Here is a 21,706-nt window from a genome sequence, read left to right as displayed (position 1 = left end):
AACGGTTGAGATAGACACATATAAACATAGCATATAATGTTAGATGCGTCTAATGTAACTATAAGAATGTTTAAAGGTGTCTATCGCACCATTGTTTATTTTTGGTGTTTTCACTTCATATACACTTATCTTTGTTAATGAGGCATCATCAATATACTAAACAATATCGGAGCGGGGGTGAATTTTACGTCTATATCGTTATGTTCTTGTTGCGATGACTTGTATTGCGATTAATTCTTTTCCTATTAAAATTAAAATTTGCTTATTTGTCTGTTTTATTGACCTTGCTAATATGTGAGTTTCATTGACCTTGCGAATTCGTTTTTACTATTAAATTGACCTTCTTAGTTCGTCTGTTACGGGTCTCGGGTTTCACTGTGAATGTCGTACACTAACTTAACGCTCCGTCGCCGTGAAAGGCCAATACTTATTTGTCCAGTTCAGTTAAAGAAGAGAATCTGAAAGTAGTGGCAATTTCATCGAAGATATTAATATATTGAAAAAGTAAACAGACGTCGCATGGGTAAGAAAAAAATTGTATCAAAATATGCCGACCGGTTTCGCACTGCTCATCAGGGCATATACAATATACACAATAACGTCAAATTGTCAAAGTAATAACGTCAAATAACGTACTTATGTTCTTCCCAGGACGCGGACATGAGAGACTAGTGGGTAAAAAAACTAAAAACATCAATGTAAGCATTAAACACAATGAAATGATATGTATCCACAAAAATAATATTTATATTATATTTATGAGGAACTTTTATTTGTAAAAGTTTCAGAGTTCTTGCTAGTGATATATTGCAGGTGCAATACAATTTTTAGAGAAACTGTGTTTGTGAACTAAACACACTAAATCCATTTCCCAATCCAATCTCTGTGTCCAAGACGTCTTAAGCTGTTTACTTCATCAGCTTTTGAATTTGCTTTTTGTTGATCTCACTGTCAACGAAAGCTGGCGCATTTATCCAGATTTTTTGGCAGGCCTCAAGCTCTGCAAAGTCATACAAATACTTTCTGCTTGTTTTCTTGTAGACGATACATTCCAGCTTGCCAATGTCGTCATCTCTGACATCCTGCCTATATGCCTGAGGCGATGTATGCCAGAGTGAATCTCCTAAATAAAAGCGCCCTCTAGCTCCTCAGAAATCCTATGAACTGTTTCCCGCAGACTGATGTCTGCCAGAAAAAAGTCATGGAACCTGCCACAGGCTTCCAGGTGCAGCTTCTCCTTCTTCGCAAAGACTTTCTGCATTTCCTTCCGGGCCTCAATAAGTCTCTTGACAGCGTCCTCGTGCCTGGAGAGCAGCTGCTGCTTCTTTCGGCGCCACTCCTAGACAGACGCGTCGGGAAACGTTTTTGGACAAAGCTTGGCAGCTTTCCAGCCACACGATGTACAGTCATGTTTGTGTTTAGTGTTGTGTAGCCTGTCAGTTCACAGAACATCTGCATATCTGTAAATATCGCCATGTTTACAGTTTTATCTGACGGTCTTGGAATGAAAACCGCCTCCCGTGAGGAGGGTGCGAGCATGATGTCATAGAAATCAGGGTTGAGAAAGGAAAGAGATTGCCTGATGTGGGCTCAGCAATGCTTGCCAGGCAGTCAGGGGCAATAACTGTGTAAGCTTTCTTTGTAGCCATCTTAAATATCAAGTAAATTCTTGAAATTGAGCCTAAATAAAAAAACGAGAACGCTTAAAACATATCTTTCGCCTGTATTTACTTTTCAGTAAATCTCTAGTAGCTAGGTTAGCAAAAGAACACTTGTGTATTGATTTATTTAAGCCTCTGTTAAATTCATTGTAGGCACTGACCACGGTAACTGAAACCAATGTTATTAAATGATATTCAATGCTACAGCTTGAGATTGCCTACAAACGTAGTTACAAGTCATGAATATAATAAGTATGAATTACAAATATATACTCTAAGTATATTTATAAGAAATCGTTTATGGTCTTTACTTACATAATGCACTTCTTGCACAGCCCACATTTTTGTAGTGTCGTTCCCCTTTGCTGCTCCTTCCTTCCAAGACCCTCTGCTCGGACATCATGGTCCGAGCATCCTCCGAGACACCATGTTGTTTCTTCACATGGTCACCGGGCCGCGCAAATGTCGTTGTGATACCCTTCAACAGGCAGATGGGGCACTGCCTGGGAGTATGCACGGGCTTTCTCTAAAACAAAATGCGCTGATCGTAATGCTATTACTTAATAATGAAAGATATTGTTTAAATTATCAAAGTGTTTCGCTTAGCTCAAGGCACTTTTGTGTTTGAACATTGTTTTCGCTTAGCTCAAGGCACGTTTGTGTTTCAAAAGTGTTTTCGCTTAGCTCAAGGCAATATACAACAACAAGTGACTGTCTGTTATATTATAACAATTATTAATTATCTAAATGTTCGCACGTATGTGTTTTAAAAGTGTTTTGGCTTAGCTCAAGTCCATTTTTTTAATTCCAAAGTGTTTCGCTCAGCTCAAGGCACGTTTGTGTTTGAAAAGTGTTTTCGCTTAGCTCAAGGCAATATACAACAACAAGTGACTGTCTGTTATATTATTACAATCTGTGTAATAATGTTTTATTTTCAGACAAAAATCCTGGGTAGTAAATATTACCAGTACTAATCAATGATAATGTAAAGAAAGAAAACAAAAAATCAAGCATTTTCCTGGGTTGAACCAGTACTTACAATGTATACTAATTACTGTCTGTTATATTATTAAAAACTATTTAATAGTATTTTATTCTCAGACAAAAACAAAACAAAAATCATATAAATCAAAGACATAAAAGCATATAATAAAAACATTCACAAATAATCAAGTATTTTCCTGGGTAGAACCAGTACTTACAATGTATACTAATACATATTTATTTAAACAAACTTGAAACAAATGTATACATGTAAATACAAAGAACAGAAAATAAAAAGCAAACTAATAAACTATGTAGATTGAAAAAAAATTTACAAAATCATAATATCATGGTATACTTATACATAATCAAACAAGAAAAATGAAACATAAAAAAACACAAAACAAAAATTACAATAATAAACTATGGAGCGGCCGCCAGGCGAGCTGCTCTCGCCCGGGCAATGTTACGGACTTTTGCCCTAACCTGTTCAACACTCAACCGCCCCATTGAAGCAAAGCAGTACTCTTCCCGGACGACCTCGATAGCAATTGTTTTCCCCGAAAGGGCGGACGCGACAATTTCGTCAGCAAATGTCATGTTGATGGCGAGCTCCTCCGCCTTCGTGACTCTTTCCCTCCTCCGTCTTGGTGGTGGGACAGCCACCAAAGGGACCGGCTGCTCCACTTCAGAGTCCTCCGACGATGACTGAGGGACAGCCACCACAGGGACCGGCTGTGGCACATCAGAGTCCGACGATTCAAAGGGATAATAGTCCCCCGATGAGCCCGACGTGGAAGAGCTACCCGAAGAGGACGCGGGTGAAGACGACCTGGACGAAGAGGACGCGGGTGAAGACGACCTGGACGAAGAGGACACGTGTGTTACCCTGGACGATCTGGATGACTCGGAGGTCGACAACCTTAATGCAGGTTCGTCCTCAAACACGTCGTCCTCTTCGGTCTCGCTCCACTGTTGAAGAAGAATAAATTACGTGTATATTCAATATCATTTAATGACTTTTTTTTATCTATATATGAATATTTACCTTTGTATATATTGTTATTAAAATCGATATGCCGTCTGAGCAACAATTCTTTGTCAATATTGAAACCATTTAAGAAGTATCATACAAGTATTTAAATCAGACAATTGACTTACGATGTACACTCCCTGAGGGTTCGGACGAATCCCCTCTGCCTTCGCCCACTCCGTCCACTGCGCCCCCGTCGGCAATCACGACTGTAAAACAAATGAAACACGTGTATTATAAAAAATGTATATTTGTTTTATTTGTGTGTATATATACATAAACAATTCCGTTTTAATGTACATACAGAGTTAATAAATGTTATACAAATAATACAATGAGGAGCTTAACTTACTCCTGTGTCTGATATACATTCCCGTGATGTCGTCCCGGGTTGTGGCTCGGGTCCTTCCGCGACCGGCGGCTCTGGTACCGTCAGCATGTTAGGGCGTACGACATTAATGTCGTCAAGAGTACTGAATGACAGTACCAGAGGTCGATGGCATGTCGAGGTACTGTCGCACTGCAAGATTGAATACCTCATATGACTGGGTACTCACTGGGTTAGCCTTAGGCTGTCGGGTCTCCGGGTTCTGGTGCTCGGGTGACGCCGGCTGCTTTCTCTTTCTAGGCGACCGGTTCTGAAATAAAAGTATGCTCATTGTTATGCTGTTATGTAATAACAAAACATAATATAACAAGTGTTATAGGATTAGGTGGACGGACAGACCGATCGACGGACCGACATGTGCCAAACAATATACACCCTCTTTAATGTTATGTTTAACAAGGTATAATTGTAATAATTTGACGTTTGACGTCATAATATATGTAACGTTATTTTTATATATTGTTAGGTACATTAAAGGGAAGATTCAGTTGCTGAAAATGTGCTCATTTATTATGCGCTCGAATGAAGATCCGTGTCTTAATCTTGTTAAGACATTGTGATTCTTCGTAAATAAAAACAGTCAATTCGATTATTCTCAAGTGTATGCTGATTCAAGCAACAAGCTCTAAGGATGACGGAGACCGTTAAAAGTTTTAAATATTGCCTCTTTATTCTTAAAAGCATAAACTATTCTATAATACAATAATAGCTCTAGATCTATTCTGCTCAGATATTGACTAATAAATGAAGGACGTTTGGCGAACAGTTGCCCTGCTTTAAATTGCCGATATCATAAAATAGTGCTTATATTCTATGTAATACTCCAACAGTCGTTTTACTTACAATACCAGTAACGTTCATGTAACAAAAATGCTGTTCAATACTTTTAATTTGTGAAAAAAGTTATTTCTTTTAAGTAATCGTGTTTGTTTCTTACTGTTTGAAGGCTTTTTTAATTGACGAAAAGAGTTATTTGTTGTTAGCAACTGTTGCAAAAACTGAGCGGAGAACCTCCTTATATACCCTTGGGATGCTACAGATTTGGCTGAAGCCAATCATAATCGTGCAGCATCCTGCAGTATAGATGGAAGTAATGCGGCTGCATGTAAACAAGAATACAATTTTAATTATAACAAATCAATGTTTCATCATAAATATATCACTTCTTAAACACAGAAGGCAATAAGTTTGATGAATTGAAACATTACATAGCTTTAAATATGCATTTAAAACAATACAATATTAAATGCTGCCGCATGAAAACTTTAGTAATTCTTACGCAGTCAGCGTCTCAAATAGTTCCCTGCTAACTATTGTGTTTTAACAATAAATATGAATGAACAGTTGGCAAGTTATAATAACAATAATCTTTTTATACAAATAGAGGAGTGAATATTAGAATTTTACAGCCTATTCGAAAGTCAGATGCATGCAATAACACTCCACCATATTTCCTACGTATGACGACATCAATATACATTGCTGCAACGATTTTGACAGTGCAGGAATTTCAGTTATGTAGGATTATTCTCACAACAAACAACATATAATTGACTTAGTACAAGGTAAATACAAATGCAGTGCACTGTATAGACAAAATGCGAACAACACAACTAATGTGCACCCATTTTCGGATGAGGAATGCTACGTTAATGGAATGGAACATAGATATACGCCGGACAGTGATGAGGATAAGGATGTGTTTTTCTATCTTAATCATGTGATTTAATCAGATAAGAATCTTATGGTAATTATTTATTTTGACCTTCGTGAGCTTCCTTTTCACTGGTTCGGTTCTCACTGTTAATGTTGGCTCCGTCACCGTGAATGGCGAATACAAACTTGTTAAGTTCATCGAAAGACGAGAATCTGAAAGTAGTGACAATGTCATTTAAGTCGGTTTTAAGAAAACAATATAAAGAAGTGCAACACCATTTGCTCCAGCAGTATTGCAATCCTATTATACTTAGTCAATCTGTCCATATTTTAAATATTGGCGAAACTACCCATCATGAAGCAGGTTTTGTTGGGGTTGTGGGGGATGGGACCTTCCCATCCTACAAACGTAGTTACAAGTCATGAATATAATAAGTATGAATTACAAATATAAACTCTAAGTATATTTATAAGAAATCGTTTATGGTCTTTACTTACATAATGCACTTCTTGCACAGCCCACATCTATAGTAGTGTCGTTCCCCTTTGCTGTTCCTTCCTTCCAAGGCCCTCTGCTCGGACATCATGGTCCGAGCATCCTCCTTCGAGACACCATGTTGTCTCTTCACATGGTCACCGGGCCGCGCAAATGTCGTGATACCCTTCAACAGGCAGATGGGGCACTGCCTGGGAGTGTGCAAGGGCTTTCTCTGAAACAAAATGCGCTCATCGTCATGCTGTTACTTAATAATGAAAGATATTGTTTAAATTGTCAAAGTGTTTCGCTTAGCTCAAGTCACTTTTGTGTTTGAACATTGTTTTCGCTTAGCTCAAGGCACGTTTGTGTTTCAAAAGTGTTTTCGCTTAGCTCAAGGCAATATACAACAAGTGACTGTCTGTTATATTAAAACAATTATTAATTATCTAAATGTTCGCACGTATGTGTTTTAAAAGTGTTTTGGCTTAGCTCAAGTCCATTTTTTTATTCCAAAGTGTTTCGCTTAGCTCAAGGCACGTTTGTGTTTGAAAAGTGTTTTCGCTTAGCTCAAGGCAATATACAACAACAAGTGACTGTCTGTTATATTATAACAATCTTTGTAATAATGGTTTTTTTTCAGACAAAAATCCTGGGTAGTAAATATTACCAGTACTAATCAATGATAATGTAAAAAAAGAAAACAAAAAATCAAGCATTTTCCTGGGTTGAACCAGTACTTACAATGTATACTAATTACTGTCTGTTATATTATTAAAAACTATTTAATAATATTTTATTCTCAGACAAAAACAAAACAAAAATCATATAAATCAAAGACATAAAAGCATATAATAAAAACATTCACAAATAATCAAGTACTTTCCTGGGTAGAACCAGTACTTACAATGTATACTAATACATATTTATTTAAACAAACTTGAAACAAATGTATACATGTAAATACAACGAACAGAAAATAAAAAGCAAACTAATAAACAATGTAGATTGAAAAAAAAAATTACAAAATCATAATATCATGGTATACTTATACATAATCAATCAAACAAGAAAAATGAAACATAAAAAAAACACAAAACAAAAATTACAATAATAAACTATGGAGCGGCCGCCAGGCGAGCTGCTCTCGCCCGGGCAATGTTACGGACTTTTGCCCTAACCTGTTCAACACTCAACCGCCCCATTGAAGCAAAGCAGTACTCTTCCCGGACGACCTCGATAGCAATTGTTTTCCCCGAAAGGGCGGACGCGACAATTTCGTCAGCAAATGTCATGTTGATGGCGAGCTCCTCCGCCTTCGTGACTCTTTCCCTCCTCCGTCTTGGTGGTTGGACAGCCACCAAAGGGACCGGCTGCTCCACTTCAGAGTCCTCCGACGATGACTGAGGGACAGCCACCACAGGGACCGGCTGTGGCACATCAGAGTCCGACGATTCAAAGGGATATTAGTCCCCCGATGAGCCCGACGTGGCAGAGCTACCCGAAGAGGACGCGGGTGAAGACGACCTGGACGAAGAGGACACGTGTGTTACCCTGGACGATCTGGATGACTCGGAGGTCGACAACCTTAATGCAGGTTCGTCCTCAAACACGTCGTCCTCTTCGGTCTCGCTCCACTGTTGAAGAAGAATAAATTACGTGTATATTCAATATCATTTAATGATTTTTTTATCTATATATCAATATTTACCTTTGTATATATTGTTATTAAAATCGATATGCCGTCTGAGCAACAATTCTTTGTCAATATTGAAACCATTTAAGAAGTATCATACAAGTATTTAAATCAGACAATTGACTTACGATGTACACTCCCTTAGGGTTCGGACGAATCCCCTCTGCCTTCGCCCACTCCGTCCACTGCGCCCCCGTCGGCAAAGCATACCACGACTGTAAAACAAATGAAACACGTGTATTAAAAAAAATGTATATTTGTTTTATTTGTGTGTATATATACATGAACAATTCCGTTTTAATGTACATACAGAGTTAATAAATGTTATACAAATAATACAATGAGGAGCTTAACTTACTCCTGTGTCTGATATACATTCCCGTGATGTCGTCCCGGGTTGTGGCTCGGGTCCTTCCGCGACCGGCGGCTCTGGTACCGTCAGCATGTTAGGGCGTACGACATTAATGTCGTCAAGAGTACTGGATGACAGTACGAGAGGTCGATGGCATGTCGAGGTACTGTCGCACTGCAATATTGAATACCTCATATGACTGGGTACTCACTGGGTTAGCCTTAGGCTGTCGGGTCTCCGGGTTCTGGTGCTCGGGTGACGCCGGCTGCTTTCTCTTTCTAGGCGACCGGTTCTGAAATAAAAGTATGCTCATTGTTATGCTGTTATGTAATAACAAAACATAATATAACAGGTGTTATAGGATAAGGTGGACGGACAGACCGATCGACGGACCGACATGTGCAAAACAATATACACCCTCTTTAATGTTATGTTTAACAAGTTTTTATTGTAATAATTTGACGTTTGACGTCATAATATACGTAACGTTATTTTTATATATTGTTAGGTATCTTACAGGGAAGATTCAGTTGCTGAAAATGTGCTCATCTTTATGCGCTCGAATGTAGATCCGTGTCTTAATCTTGTTAAGACATTGTGATTCTTCGTAAATAAAAACAGTCAATTCGATTATTCTCAGTGTGTATGCTCATTCAAGCAACAAGCTCTAAGGATGACGGAGTCCGTTAAAAGTTTTAAATATTGCCTCTTTATTCTTAAAAGCATAAAATATTCTATAATACAATAATAGCTCTAGATCTATTCTGCTCAGATATTGACTAATAAATGAAGGACGTTTGGCGAACAGTTGCCCTGCTTTAAATTGTCGATATCATAAAATAGTGCTTATATTCTATGTAATACTCCAACAGTCGTTTTACTTACAATACCAGTAAAGTTCATGAAACAAAAATGCTGTTCAATACTCTTAATTTGTAAAAAAAAGTTATTTCTTTTAAGTAATCGTGTTTGTTTCTTACTGTTTGAAGGCTTTTTGAATTGACGAAAAGAGTTATTTGTTGTTAGCAACTGTTGCAAAAACTGATCGGAGAACCTCCTTATATACCCTTGGGATGCTACAGATTTGGCTGAAGCCAATCATAATCGTGCAGCATCCTGCAGTATAGATGGAAGTAATGCGGCTGCATGTAAACAAGAATACAATTTTAATTATAACAAATCAATGTTTCATCATAAATATATCACTTCTTAAACACAGAAGGCAATAAGTTTGATGAATTGAAACATTACATAGCTTTAAATATGCATTTAAAACAATACAATATTAAATGCTGCCGCATGAAAACTTTAGTAATTTTTACGCAGTCAGCGTCTCAAACAACAGAACGTTTTTTTAAGATAAGTGGTACAGAAAATACACGTCGAATATCTTTTTAAAGGTATTTCTTGTTATATTTGATCGCGAATGTAACCCGCCTTCCAGTTTCGCCGAATGGGTCAAGTTCCCCACGGGTAATACTTCCCCGTACCCCCAACCTTTTTTTTCTTACCCAACATTTTTCGTACCCAATTTTTTTTTGTACCGAAATTATTTTTTTTACCCATTTTTTGGGGCGTAATTTTTGTGACCACAATTTTCGTACCCATTTTTGTTTCGTACCCAAAATTTTCGTACCCACATACACAAGTTTGGTGATGTAGATAAACAGTCATTCGAAAAACGTGCTTTCCGGAGATTTCCTGAAAATCGCGCAAAAATATAAGTGAATTTTTGTAGACAAATACCCTACGTTTGGATGGAACCAATCGTTATGATTGCTAATTTCTCTTTACCTGTTACGTTTTCAATTGCTACAAGTAACACTGATTTGAAATATGTATCGTAAAACTTGTCAAAGCTGTCAATAATTAAAATGTCGATAGCCCATAAAAGAAGCACAAGCTATTTTTACATCTGTATTGTAGTTAAACGCAAAAAACTATAAATTTGTAATCAATGCGGAGAATGTAGATACGTTAGGTGTTGATCACACATAATTATCTTTTAATTTCGTTTATTGTCTTTCATCCGGATCCGCTGCGTGGAGGCTGTATCATTTGCAACAACACTGACAAACAAAATGGGTAATACAATTGTTAACAATTAGCGCTAATAATAACTATTTTACCTAAACGAAGTCAACGCAGTCGATACAGCTGTACTTCACTCGCGTTTTAGAGCAATGTCACGTGTCAGTTAAATACACTGCGTAATCTACATACTTTTGTGTCAAAACCGGACTTATCTTGATTACGAAACAGACGGAGTATGTATGCGTTTATAACGTTTGATTTTAGGGTCTCATGCCTTTGGTAATTCAGTCTTTATAATTTGTTCAAATATGGGACATAATTGTTCGTTTAGCATCTTAAATTCGTCAATCGGCCGACTGACGGAATACACGAAAATTAATGCCTGACGATTAATAATGGTTTCACTGTATTTGAATCTCAACTTAGCCCATTTGACAATGTAAAATAAACCTATGGAAGCACAAATTAATCATGACATTTCACAGTAGCCACCCGAACGCAATGATTTCTTTGAGACTTTAACACTTGATGATGTTAAAAACACATTGAAATGTCCGAAAACAAAAATACTTTAACAAATACCCTAAATGATGTACTTAAATTTAGAAGATTTCTATCAACGAAGCAAGAAATAAAAAATATTCATGAAATTGCCCCAGACTTAATGGATGAATATGTTGCAAATTACATTCTGTCAGTCAAAAAGGGCGATGAAACGGAATATGAACCAACTACAATACGGAATATGATATCAAGCATTGAAAGACACTTAAACAGACATCCTACGGGTGAAACAAAGAAGCTTACAGAAAATGGGAAAAGGGAATAAACACAATTCTGCAAGTCCGGTTTTTGATAACGAAATAAGAATTTTGTTCGAAAAGGAGATATTAGTAGGGAAAACACCCAAATCACTGTTGAACACACTGTGGTTCAATAACTGCAACTTTCCTCGGACTGATAGGCACAAGAGGAAATTACAATTTAATGTATATATTATTAAATGAATATATATTTAAAAAGACTATTAACACTTAATTAAAAACATGCATTATCTATATAAAAAGATAATTTAATATGCAAGTTATCAAATGCAATATTTCTGCCGAGACTTGAACTTGGATCTCCATATCATGAAAAGAATGGTGTTCTTAATTGAACTACAGAAATTACTTTACAATATCATAACAATGCACATGTTAATCAACAATGCATATGATTATATATATGTTATACATGTTATTTAATTGTATTTTGTAATTGTATTTTGTAATTGAAATTGCTTACTATCTTTGTTATCACTTAAAACAAGCATTCAGTTTCACATATTGACATGTGTACATACCAGCACATTCTTGAAATCAATTAAAAAGTGAAACATGCACATTTATAAAAAATGGCTTGGTTTATTCAAATGTAAAATAAAAAGAAATTAACACAAATAATTATTCAAATTAATTAAAAAATGACAGGAACAATTTTGTAAACGATAATCATTTTGAATTATAATTAGCATGAAAAAACACAGAAGGGCAGGAATACTGAACCCTGTGTACATTATCGACTCAGGTCGGCGTTGCCATTTTATAGAGGCCCGTGAAGGGGTTTATCGTATCCACACTGAAATCAATTAAAATCTTAATACCACGGGGAATTGTTTTAACGTTGTATGCCAAGAAATACCATGGCAAGTATAGAATCCTGATATTCTGCTAAAAGCAGTAGAGGAGCTAAAGACGGAAAAACTGTTCGTCGAGTGGCGCTACAATATCGCATCCCCTATCAAACCTTAAGAGATAGAATCAGTGGACGTGTTGATCCTAACATTTCGTAAAAGAGACCATTTCACAAATGACGAGAAGTTAGGGTATGTGGAACATGAGGAAAACCACGCAAGGCTTGGCTATGGTTTAAGAAATACAGCCATGCCTAAGTTGGGTGGTGAATTGACGCACCACAAAGGAAAGCGCGATTCTGAGACCCCCCCCCCCCCCACAGCAACAGCTGGCTGTAAGGATTCCTTAAACGGCGGGAATCGAGGATCTCTACCCCAAAACCATCAGCGCTGGAGTCCAACAGGGCCAAATACTCAACTCCAGAGGCTGTTGAGCAGTTTTTCAACAGCCTAGAGGCAGCTATGGCGGAACACGGATTGCAAGAGAGGCCGATTTGCATATTTTACCTCGATAAAACCGGAATCTCTCCAGATCAATATCCATCGAATATCATCGCTCTCTCGCACGAAAAGACACATGCAGTCACACGCTCAGCAACAACAACGCTGATCGCGTGCGCCAGTGCGTCTGGAAATCATCTTCCGCCGTATTTAATATTTAAAGGTTGATAATAATACGTTTTACAAACGAATATGAAAATATTTTACAAACAATATCATCAACGCAAGTTCAATTTAAACTTCATAAAATCGTAATATAACAGTACCCAGTCAGTAGTTAGCCTAAGTAGTAAAGACATAAAAACACATGGGGATGCTTTCATTACTTCAGTGTTACAATCAATAAATATTATCAGCATTAACCAATTCAATAAGAACCGATAATTATGATAAATATCTTTATATGTTGGTATCTTTCATAACTGCAGGGAAGAGAACCAATAAAAATCTTGCAAAAGACCGGACGCAAGGTGCACAATTAAGAATGTCTTAAACAGAGTGGTTAACGACCTCGACATTAAAGGATTATCTGGAAAACCATTTCTTAGAGAACGTTTACAGGGGTGATGGCAATCAACCCGATATCGTATTACTTGACGGACACACGACGCACACGTCAACCGAAATGATGAAATGGGCCCGCGAGGGAAAATTGTATCTGATCTGCTTGCCAGTGTATACTTCTCATGTCCTTCAACCACTTGACGTAGGTGTGGTTGGCCCATTAAAACGATTCTACGACAGCAAATATGCTTCTACGGTGCCTCCAGAAAAGCCCATGCCATGCGGGTCATTCCGAGACTCGACATATCTTCAGAAGATACAAGCAGTACGAGCTGGCAGGCAGGCAGTTGAAGAATCTCCGGGCAAAAACAGAGGCGCAAACCCTATCACGGCGTGCAGATGCCAAAGGAAGATATCAGAAAAAACAAACCAAAACCTGGCTAAAAATTAATAACAAGCGCTGCATACATAGAAGAGGTTGAGATGTATGACGCGCGGAAAAAAAGCCAATGCTGTCAAATTTTAAAGCCACATGCGATGTAAAAGCCCGAGACTTTCCGCAAGTGGCATCCAAGAATCGCACTCCCAAATTATTAGTGAAGACGCCTCTGAGACCGAATGCGAAGCGGACGATTTCGAGAAATGTTGTGTGTGTGGAAAATATAGCCCAACAAATCTTGAAATGAGACCGCACATTATTATCGATAATTCGGGGCAGTGGGACGAGTGTGGGCATTGCATTATTCCATAAAACATTGGTGCTGAGAAGAGGAGACAGCTTCCTTTTCTCACACCGTTGTTAAACGTAAAATGTTTTGCATCGTTTATAAGTTATGAATTCGTTAATTAATTGTTTAATCGTTATTGCATTACGGAGCAGTAGTTGCTGGCAGTAGTGTATTTTGTGCAGTTATATCGTCAATATTATCGTCAATACCTCCTAGGTCATCATTTTTTGCTGCTTCCCGACCTTCAAGCGCTCGTCTGTTTATTCAGCATGAAAGAGCCCAGTGGAGTTCCCGGTTGTTAGAGATCCTGGCACCGTACGATTGCGACATCGAGTACCGGTCAGGGAATACACACACCCATTGCGATTCTCTTTCAAGACGTCCGAAACCAAAAGACTGCGAGTGTGAGGATGTCGATATGACTGAATCACTTAAGTGCGGGCCATGTCGAACATGCCGACGTAGGGCTGAGTTGATGGTGCCGGCTCAGAGCTGAACGTCATGGATGGCCCACAAAAGCAACGCTTTTACGCGAAGAGAAGGCAATTAACGGGTTGTTAAAGCTGTATCGAGAGACATGGCATCTGGAACTAAACGTTATCATTCTATTTTCAGAGCAGGAAATATTCGAAAGGGACCAAGCTTTACCGATGCTCTCATTGTCCGAATATGGGTAGGAAGGGTAGACTCTTAGGACACAAGCAACACATTCCGTAAGAAAGTCAACCGTATCACTGTACTTTGTGTGCATTCAGGTGCCAAGATAGGGCGACTCTCGACAAGCAAGTGACGAGATATGAGAGGCACGTTGCGGAGGAGAGACAGTTGGGCCCTGTCAACTACGGAGCGATTCTCCGGAAGTCGGAAAACCCGATTTTTATTACAGAGGTTAACCTTATACTTGCACAAACGACTCCGATACGGAGGACCCGTTTGAAGATCAGAGGGCAACAATCCAGAGGCTAAAGGGCTTCCGAGTTGACCACTTGTGGGAAACAGACAGTGGGCAATAAAGTGATTCAACTACTTTCCCATTAGTGACGGCTCTTCAAGGTCACCAGCTGTCGTATCCGGTACTGACGAGTCCGGCTAATGCGCCCTTTAAGTCTGTCTTTCAGCCGGTGCAAGTGCTTTCGCAAAATGCTCCGATACAAACGAGCCACGGCTCGTCAGCGAGTACGCCCATTTTTGACGAGACGCCGTTCATAGGGCTGACAGACGAATTTGAGAGGTTCTTGGAAGATCCGTTCCGAGGAACGAAGCGTAGGACTCCGTCAAGCGAGTTCACAGGGCCGCCTCCGCCAAACAATTGTAAAATTACATGCTTCAAATTAACCCAAACGGAGCAAAAGGAAGAGTTATGAAGTAGCTTGAATGAGGGTTTTAGGAAGCTGAGACAGGCGGTAAACGAGAACAAACAGGTTCTCATTGGCGCGCACCGTCTAATGAGGACACTGTTAGGTGAGCTGACGGCAATACAGAGGTTAGAACCGATCAACACAGACGATTGGCCTTACCGCACCTTGCACCGAGATAGCTGCCTAGTCGGTCCCACTGATGAACCTTGTTCGGGAACGCTTTTAAAAGAGTTATATTTGCGGTTCGATGTTAAAAGTTTTGACGCAGAGGCCCCTGCATTTCACCATGATGTAGGTCCATACGCGGCTACGCGCTCCACAAGTCCTGTTCGGATAAAACGCGAGTCACGTTGGATGATTGAAACGTGATGAGTCCATATGGTGTCCGGCCATAGAGTGGGCACCTTATGGATAGACGTGATGACCAGTGATGAGGGATGTCTAGCGGTTTTTTTATTTCAAGTTTGAAATTTGATTTGTTGCTGTTGACTGTTAATAAACCGTTTAAGATTATTATTGGTAAATGTGTGCCATAATACCTGGCAAACGGAGTTGCAATCAATTGACGAGGGGGTGTTGAAGTACATTACTGCCGTATTTTGACAGACTTGATTCCAATTGTAACTAAATAACAATCGTTAATGCTAAAATAATGGATGTGTCTTACCTTATTTTTGATAATGGTACTTCAAATCAGCATCAATTATAAGCAAGGTGCGTGTCGGGATTTGAGTGGATTAAACGTTTACAAACAACTTACCAACTTGTATTAAATGATAATATATTATATGTTGGAACTATTTCTAAAAATAAATTGATTGTTTCTCTTTGTAGTAAACGTCAAAAATGTAAACGTTCACACGGCATAAGGAAAATGGTAACATAAGGCGTAAATTTAAACGACTGCTTTCTTTAAATGACTGCTACAAATTATTACAAAATGAGGGTAAACATACATTACTAAGTGCACTTTGTTCTCTTTCTGTGTCTTCTTTTGCGCATATTGATAAGGAATGTAAACTTATTTTACTTCAATCCGACCCACTGTATGAATGGTCTTGTAATGTATTATTGAATCTTTCACTGACTACTATCTTAAACCTTTCATTGAAAGTGCACATAACAAAACAAGAACTCGTATAAAAATTGTAACAAAGGTCTTGATTTATTTCACCTTCCTTAAATATTCAATGATAAAATTGTGCGTCGGTCGATACCCCCTTATATCCGCAATACTGAATCATTACTTATTTGCTACAAATATAGTAAACCTGTTCGAAGTATCGTGTTTAATAATAATTCTATTTCCACAGATATTAATGTAATAAAAATACGTCGTACATCATGTGACTTTTCTAGTTCGAAATATGTATATAATCCCGTTGGACATCTGGGAATCTTAATTTCAGTCAAAATAAAAACCTAAGAAATTTACTACGCAGAGGCCCCTAGTATAGACTGCCTTTTCTTGTGAATTTTTATGACTGCATTAAGAAAATCCGAACATCCTTAAAGGGATTTTGTACTTAATAGTGCAGGAAGGAAAATGCTGAAATTACTGCACTCAATGAATGGAAAACCAAAGTATTATGTATGGCCATGAATAAGATACATTTTTATAATAAGTTGTTTCTAAAAGAAACAAAACACTTTGGCGACAAGTGTGATAAATGATTGAATGAAACAAAACGCAAAATCTTTTTAAATTCCTTATTTTCGTCTAGTTTTTTTTAACGTATACATAGATTAACATCTCACCTAGCATAACAATCTTACTTCATCAATCTGGATGAGAAATGAAAATGTTTTTCAAAAAAGCGTTTAAGGGCATTTAATTTTTTTTTCAAAACTTACCCAAAATAACCAAATACAGTTTCACTTTCAATTTCCAATAAATTTCATCTTGTCAAAAGGAACCTCCAAACCTGAAACAGTATCAACCAGGAAAATAAAAACTACTTTTTATTTACACAAAAAATATTCAATATGTCTTTTTGCGGCGATCCACTTCGTGACGTTGCGCCGTCGTTTACTTCAGACATATATTGCTCTGAAAACCACCAATCGAGCGCTAAAAACATGACTTAACACATTAAGGCGAATTTTTCGATTTTTATATGTGTAAAATTGAAATATATTGATAACATATGTTACAACAGCACAAAATAGGCAAGAATAATTATACATAATTAATTTGACGGTTTCTTACATCGATGTCCCATGCATATCAATTAAGATTATATCATCAGCTTCTGTTATGTATATCCAATATTAATTTCATTCTTCCCTATTTACTGAGCTTGAATGTACATCCATTGATAAAATTCAACAATAAATTCAGCGGTCAAAAGTTAAAGAGATATTATAGGTATCTAATAATTTATAGGTGTCTATCGCAACCGTTGTTTATTTTTGGTATTTTCACTTCATATACACTTATATTTGTTAGTCACTATAACGCTCAAAATCAACGAAAATTTCGTTAAATATTTCGTAAAATAAAGTTAAGCAATAGCCAAACTTTCAACGCTAGATGTGGTATGATTACATAGATTTTTGTAGATACAAAATGCTCTTTTTTTTAATTTCCCGCGAATATATCTATTCATACGACACACGAACACCATGTTAGTGTTCATGTGTCGTATGAATAGATATCGTTGCGCGAAATAAAAATGGAAAAACGACGAGCATTTTGTATCTATAAACTTCTAATTTACCAGACCACATCTGGCTGAAATTTCGGCAATTGCCACGGAACACTGATTTTTAATTGGTTTAGTTTATTTTACGAAATATTGTACAAAGTTTTCGTTGATTTTGAGTAGTAATGTTACTTTAATGCAGCATCAACATACTAAAACAATATCCCGGAAAGAGAAAAATAATGCATTTGAATATCAACCGTACATTCGTTTGACAACTGATCATGCATGTACGATGTGAACCTAAATTTAGTTTTAGTGCAGCTTCGCTCATACGACACAAAGACACAATTTTATTTTACGGATCATTTCGGCTTATAGGACTCACCAGTCAAGTAAAATTTCGAAAATAATATACATTTTTTATAAACAACTGGAAGCAAGATGTGTTGCAGATAATTGGTAAGTAACCATATTTTAACAAAGTTTTAACCCTTTTGACCTGTTAATTCTTTTCAGCTCAATTCAACAGTAAAAAATGCCCATTGTATCACTTCAAGTGGTTTTTATGTGCCATTGTTTTTCTGCAGGATTAATGCTGTAGATCCAGAGCGAACTCTCATCGAAACAAAAAGAAAGTGCATCGAAGTAAAAGTGCATATTTTTGGTTAAGTTAATATTATTGAATCATGTTTTGCTTTAATTGTTAACTTATTTACACACCAGCCATATTTTTATGCAATCAACTTGCAAAATTTGTCCATACAGTAAAGACAAATAACTAAATTATAGATGCGTAGTCATTCCTTTTAATTTCAACTTTCATCATTTTAAACTTTGGCTCAATATCTGCCTTGCATCATTTTGCTGTCAAACAAAAAAAATGCAATTTTCTTTTAAAATATAACTGAATTAAACTTTCCTTATCATCATTGAATATGAGTGATAATTAAGGGCACTAAGTCATTTAAACGTGAATTAAGAAGCAAACATTAGTTAATTTACCTACACATGTATTTTGACTCCTAATATTTCAAGCAAGCGATTTTCTTCCCAAATTGGGAAAAGTACCTGAACCATACCAATTGGGAAAAAATAGCGCGAAAAAAAACTGAAATTGGGAAAATTCGCTTCGTGAAATCACTCTATTGGGAATTATGGTTCTTTGTAATTGCTTGGTATCAATAGCACAAATCAACTCAAATATTGATTTTCATTCATTTTGGCTTGAAATGTTCAGTATCAGTGCTCATTTTAATTGTGAAATTGCAGATAATGCACTTTTGAACAAAACTTTCCTTTCTTTTGGGAAATTGTTAGAGTGTAATTGGGAATTTTATAGTTTTCTTTAAAGCCTCTATAACGCTCAAAATCGACGCAAATTTCGTAAAGTATTTCGCAAAATAAAGTTAACACCTAAACAATCAGTGTTCTTTATAGCAATAGCCACAATTTCAACGCTAGATATGGTATGATTACATGATTTCCTGCGAATACTAATATATCTATTGATACGACACACTAACACTAAAATGGTACCATGTTAAAACCATAATAAAAACGAGCATTTTGTATCCACAAACATCTATTTTACCAGACCACATCTGGCGTTGAAATTTCGACAATGGCCATAAGGAACAATGATTTTTATTAGCTTTATTTTACGACATATTATACGAAATTTTCGTTGATTTTGAGTAGTAATGTTACTTTAATTGGGTTAAGTACTTTTACGGGTACATTTGTACTTTTATATAAATAAGGGAAAAAAACGCATAGGGGAAACAGAACAACGGAAATCGCTAAATTATATTTTGAAAGCAAAATATACCCCTTTCTTAGTACATTTTGTGAAGCTTATTAAATAAGTTGAATAGGGTTTGTGATGTTTGGTTTTCGCCTCTCCACTTTCCTTTAGTTACTTGCCGCTACACTGCTTTGCGCGGTTGAGCCTCGTTCTCGTTTCGTTACATAGCATGGCGATTAGTCGACAATTTTCACTGTTGTATTTCGTTTATCGTGTTGTCTTGGCCTATTATGGTGTAAGTTTTGGTCGTTATCACTATTTTGTATAATTCCCTACATGTTTATAATAGTATATGTTGCTGTAATCACTCCTACTTAGTACAATCCCGTCATTTAGTTTGGGCGAATCATTCGCACCCTGTCATTGCTCGTTCCTAGCTTTATTAGAATTTCTTGTTTATTAAGATTGCTGTAGTTCAGATTTAATATAGAATGTTGTATACTTTTTCTATGTAACAGTATCTATTAATTATCTATTACTGTCTTCGTGAGCCTGTATATTTAATATTTTTCCGACACGATAAGCATTTATATGTTAATATGTCTAGTCATGAAGTGTTCACTAAGAGTTCAATTTTGATGTATTTCTCGGTCATAATAAGTATTCTGTCTAGTCACGTACAGTATTGTACATTTATTGTTTGATTTATTTCCAACATTTACCATCAAGTTGGAGCGTAAACAGAAGAAAATCTTTAATTAGAAATCGTCTTGTTCTTTTATCGCCCCAGCCCTGGTTAGCTATCTGGAGGCTTTCGTTTGCATAATCCAGAATAGGGTTGTAGAGTTTGACAAAGAAAAAAACACAAGACATGGCAAAAGAAAGACGTGCCATTGGTGGGGGACCAGCACCATCCAAACTAAATTCTTGGGAAGAAAAGGTACAATCAAAAGTAAATTTACAGTCATATGCATATTTGGTTGCATGAGTATTAAACTGTTTTCATGAGAGGTTTTATGTACAAATTATTAAAAAAATACTATGCTATATGCGTGTATTTGTTTTATAAATTGATCAATATATACACTATATATACACTTTAGTCAGAAGATACACCATAGCATAGCAAATTGCATTTAAATAGAAAAACACGCCATTGTTTTTCTAAATGAGATATGTAGTGAACAAGAAAAGTATTGGCAGAGTAAGAACATTGTTTCAGCATGAATAATATGATTATATCATGTACATTCATAGACTTCCTTTTGTTAAGTTCAAATTCAGACACTGACAGTTATCCCAAGCTGTTCGATGTTTGGTGTGAATGACCACGGAGACGTATTTCTTATGAACTTTTCTGTCATAAGCAATTTATTTATTATTCACATAACAGGAACCTACTCAATATTTACAAGATCATGTTATGTACAAGCTAAAACAATAAGTAACTCAAATTGCAGTACTTGGACATAATAGATATATAGCGCAGTTTATACTCATGGTTTACATTTTTGTATGGTATTAATTTGCAAGTACACATGTTTTGAACAAACTAACATGATAACATAGCATGCGTTCACTTAAAAAAAAACTTTAATGTGCAACCTTTTTTACTTTTTATGCGAGATTAACATACATTTACTTTTCCAGCTTTGCCATTTGAAGAGTCAAATTCAAACGATGCACCAGAGGATGCTGAACAATGTTTGAATGTTTTTATAAGCAATCAATTATTTAAATCGTAAAATATAATATAAAATGTACTTTGCAATATGTATAAAAAAAAATAAAGGACATCAACAAAGACATACCTTCATATTAAACAATTGCGGTTTTCTTATCAATTAAACTAGTAAAACATATACTGTATTGATATTTTTTACAAGGCACCTAAGAGAAAAATGAAGCGGTAGAAGTCTCGACTGGATATAGTCCTGTTGCAGTAGGTCCTGTTAACTGGGAAAAATAAAGGACCTCCTCTTTTTTTACAGGACCTACCAACTACATACTTATGAGTAGCGTTGTCATTTTTAAGAGAATCGCCGCTCGTGTAGAATTCTAGGCGCAAAGTGCACTTCATCGCCTTAGCTTCACTGTCATACGTCAGCCAATCCCTGCCCAACTTCCAACTTTCGCAAAATTTTCGTTCGGGCCTTTTTTCTTCATATTTTTTCCACTTCTCTTTCTGTTTTTCCGAAGAATCAGGTGTTGCCGATCGTTTTCCACCGGGCGTCTCTCCCTCGTAATATCATAGAAACATTTTTCAAAC

At 36.8% G+C, this 21,706-nt stretch overlaps 1 protein-coding gene and 1 long non-coding RNA gene across 3 annotated transcripts; both read right to left on the bottom strand.

The window, feature by feature from the left end:
• Positions 1 to 2,739: 2,739 nt before the first annotated feature.
• Positions 2,740 to 4,572, bottom strand: LOC127874118 (uncharacterized). The gene is made up of 3 exons (XR_008046634.1): positions 4,031 to 4,572; positions 3,807 to 3,887; positions 2,740 to 3,617 (listed from the first exon to the last, which is right to left on the bottom strand). It is a non-coding gene; the product is annotated as an uncharacterized LOC127874118 (long non-coding RNA).
• Positions 4,573 to 5,841: 1,269 nt separating this feature from the next.
• On the bottom strand, positions 5,842 to 8,678 carry LOC127875144 (uncharacterized). Of its 2 annotated transcripts, XR_008047307.1 has the most exons (5): positions 8,252 to 8,678; positions 8,022 to 8,108; positions 7,379 to 7,834; positions 6,221 to 6,432; positions 5,842 to 5,935 (listed from the first exon to the last, which is right to left on the bottom strand). XR_008047307.1 is itself a non-coding variant. In XM_052419982.1 (3 exons), exons 1-3 carry the CDS (start codon positions 8,438 to 8,440, stop codon positions 7,664 to 7,666), a joined length of 447 nt encoding a protein of 148 aa, XP_052275942.1. In that variant the 5' UTR covers positions 8,441 to 8,678; the 3' UTR covers positions 7,281 to 7,663. The 2 variants fall into 2 exon arrangements, 1 of the variants encoding a protein (XP_052275942.1); XM_052419982.1 differs by lacking the exons at positions 5,842 to 5,935; positions 6,221 to 6,432 and having other exon boundaries at positions 7,281 to 7,834.
• Between the last annotated feature and the right edge of the window lie 13,028 nt (positions 8,679 to 21,706).

The sequence above is a fragment of the Dreissena polymorpha genome, chromosome 3 (genome assembly GCF_020536995.1).
Source record: "Dreissena polymorpha isolate Duluth1 chromosome 3, UMN_Dpol_1.0, whole genome shotgun sequence".
Classification (NCBI taxonomy): Eukaryota; Metazoa; Mollusca; class Bivalvia; order Myida; family Dreissenidae; genus Dreissena; species Dreissena polymorpha.
Note: the sequence above shows the minus strand (reverse complement) of the source record. Positions and strands in the feature narration are given on the sequence as shown.

What these genes read in the sequence shown, in the direction of transcription:
- LOC127875144 (XM_052419982.1), bottom strand. Translation starts at nt 8,440, where the DNA reads ATGAGGTATTCAATATTGCAGTGCGACAGTACCTCGACATGCCATCGA. An exon ending in AATGTATATCAGACACAGGA is followed by an intron (nt 8,109 to 8,251) that starts GTAAGTTAAGCT and finishes TTTGTTTTACAG; the next exon opens with TCGTGGTATGCTTTGCCGAC. An exon ending in ACCCTAAGGGAGTGTACATC is followed by an intron (nt 7,835 to 8,021) that starts GTAAGTCAATTG and finishes CTTCTTCAACAG; the next exon opens with TGGAGCGAGACCGAAGAGGA.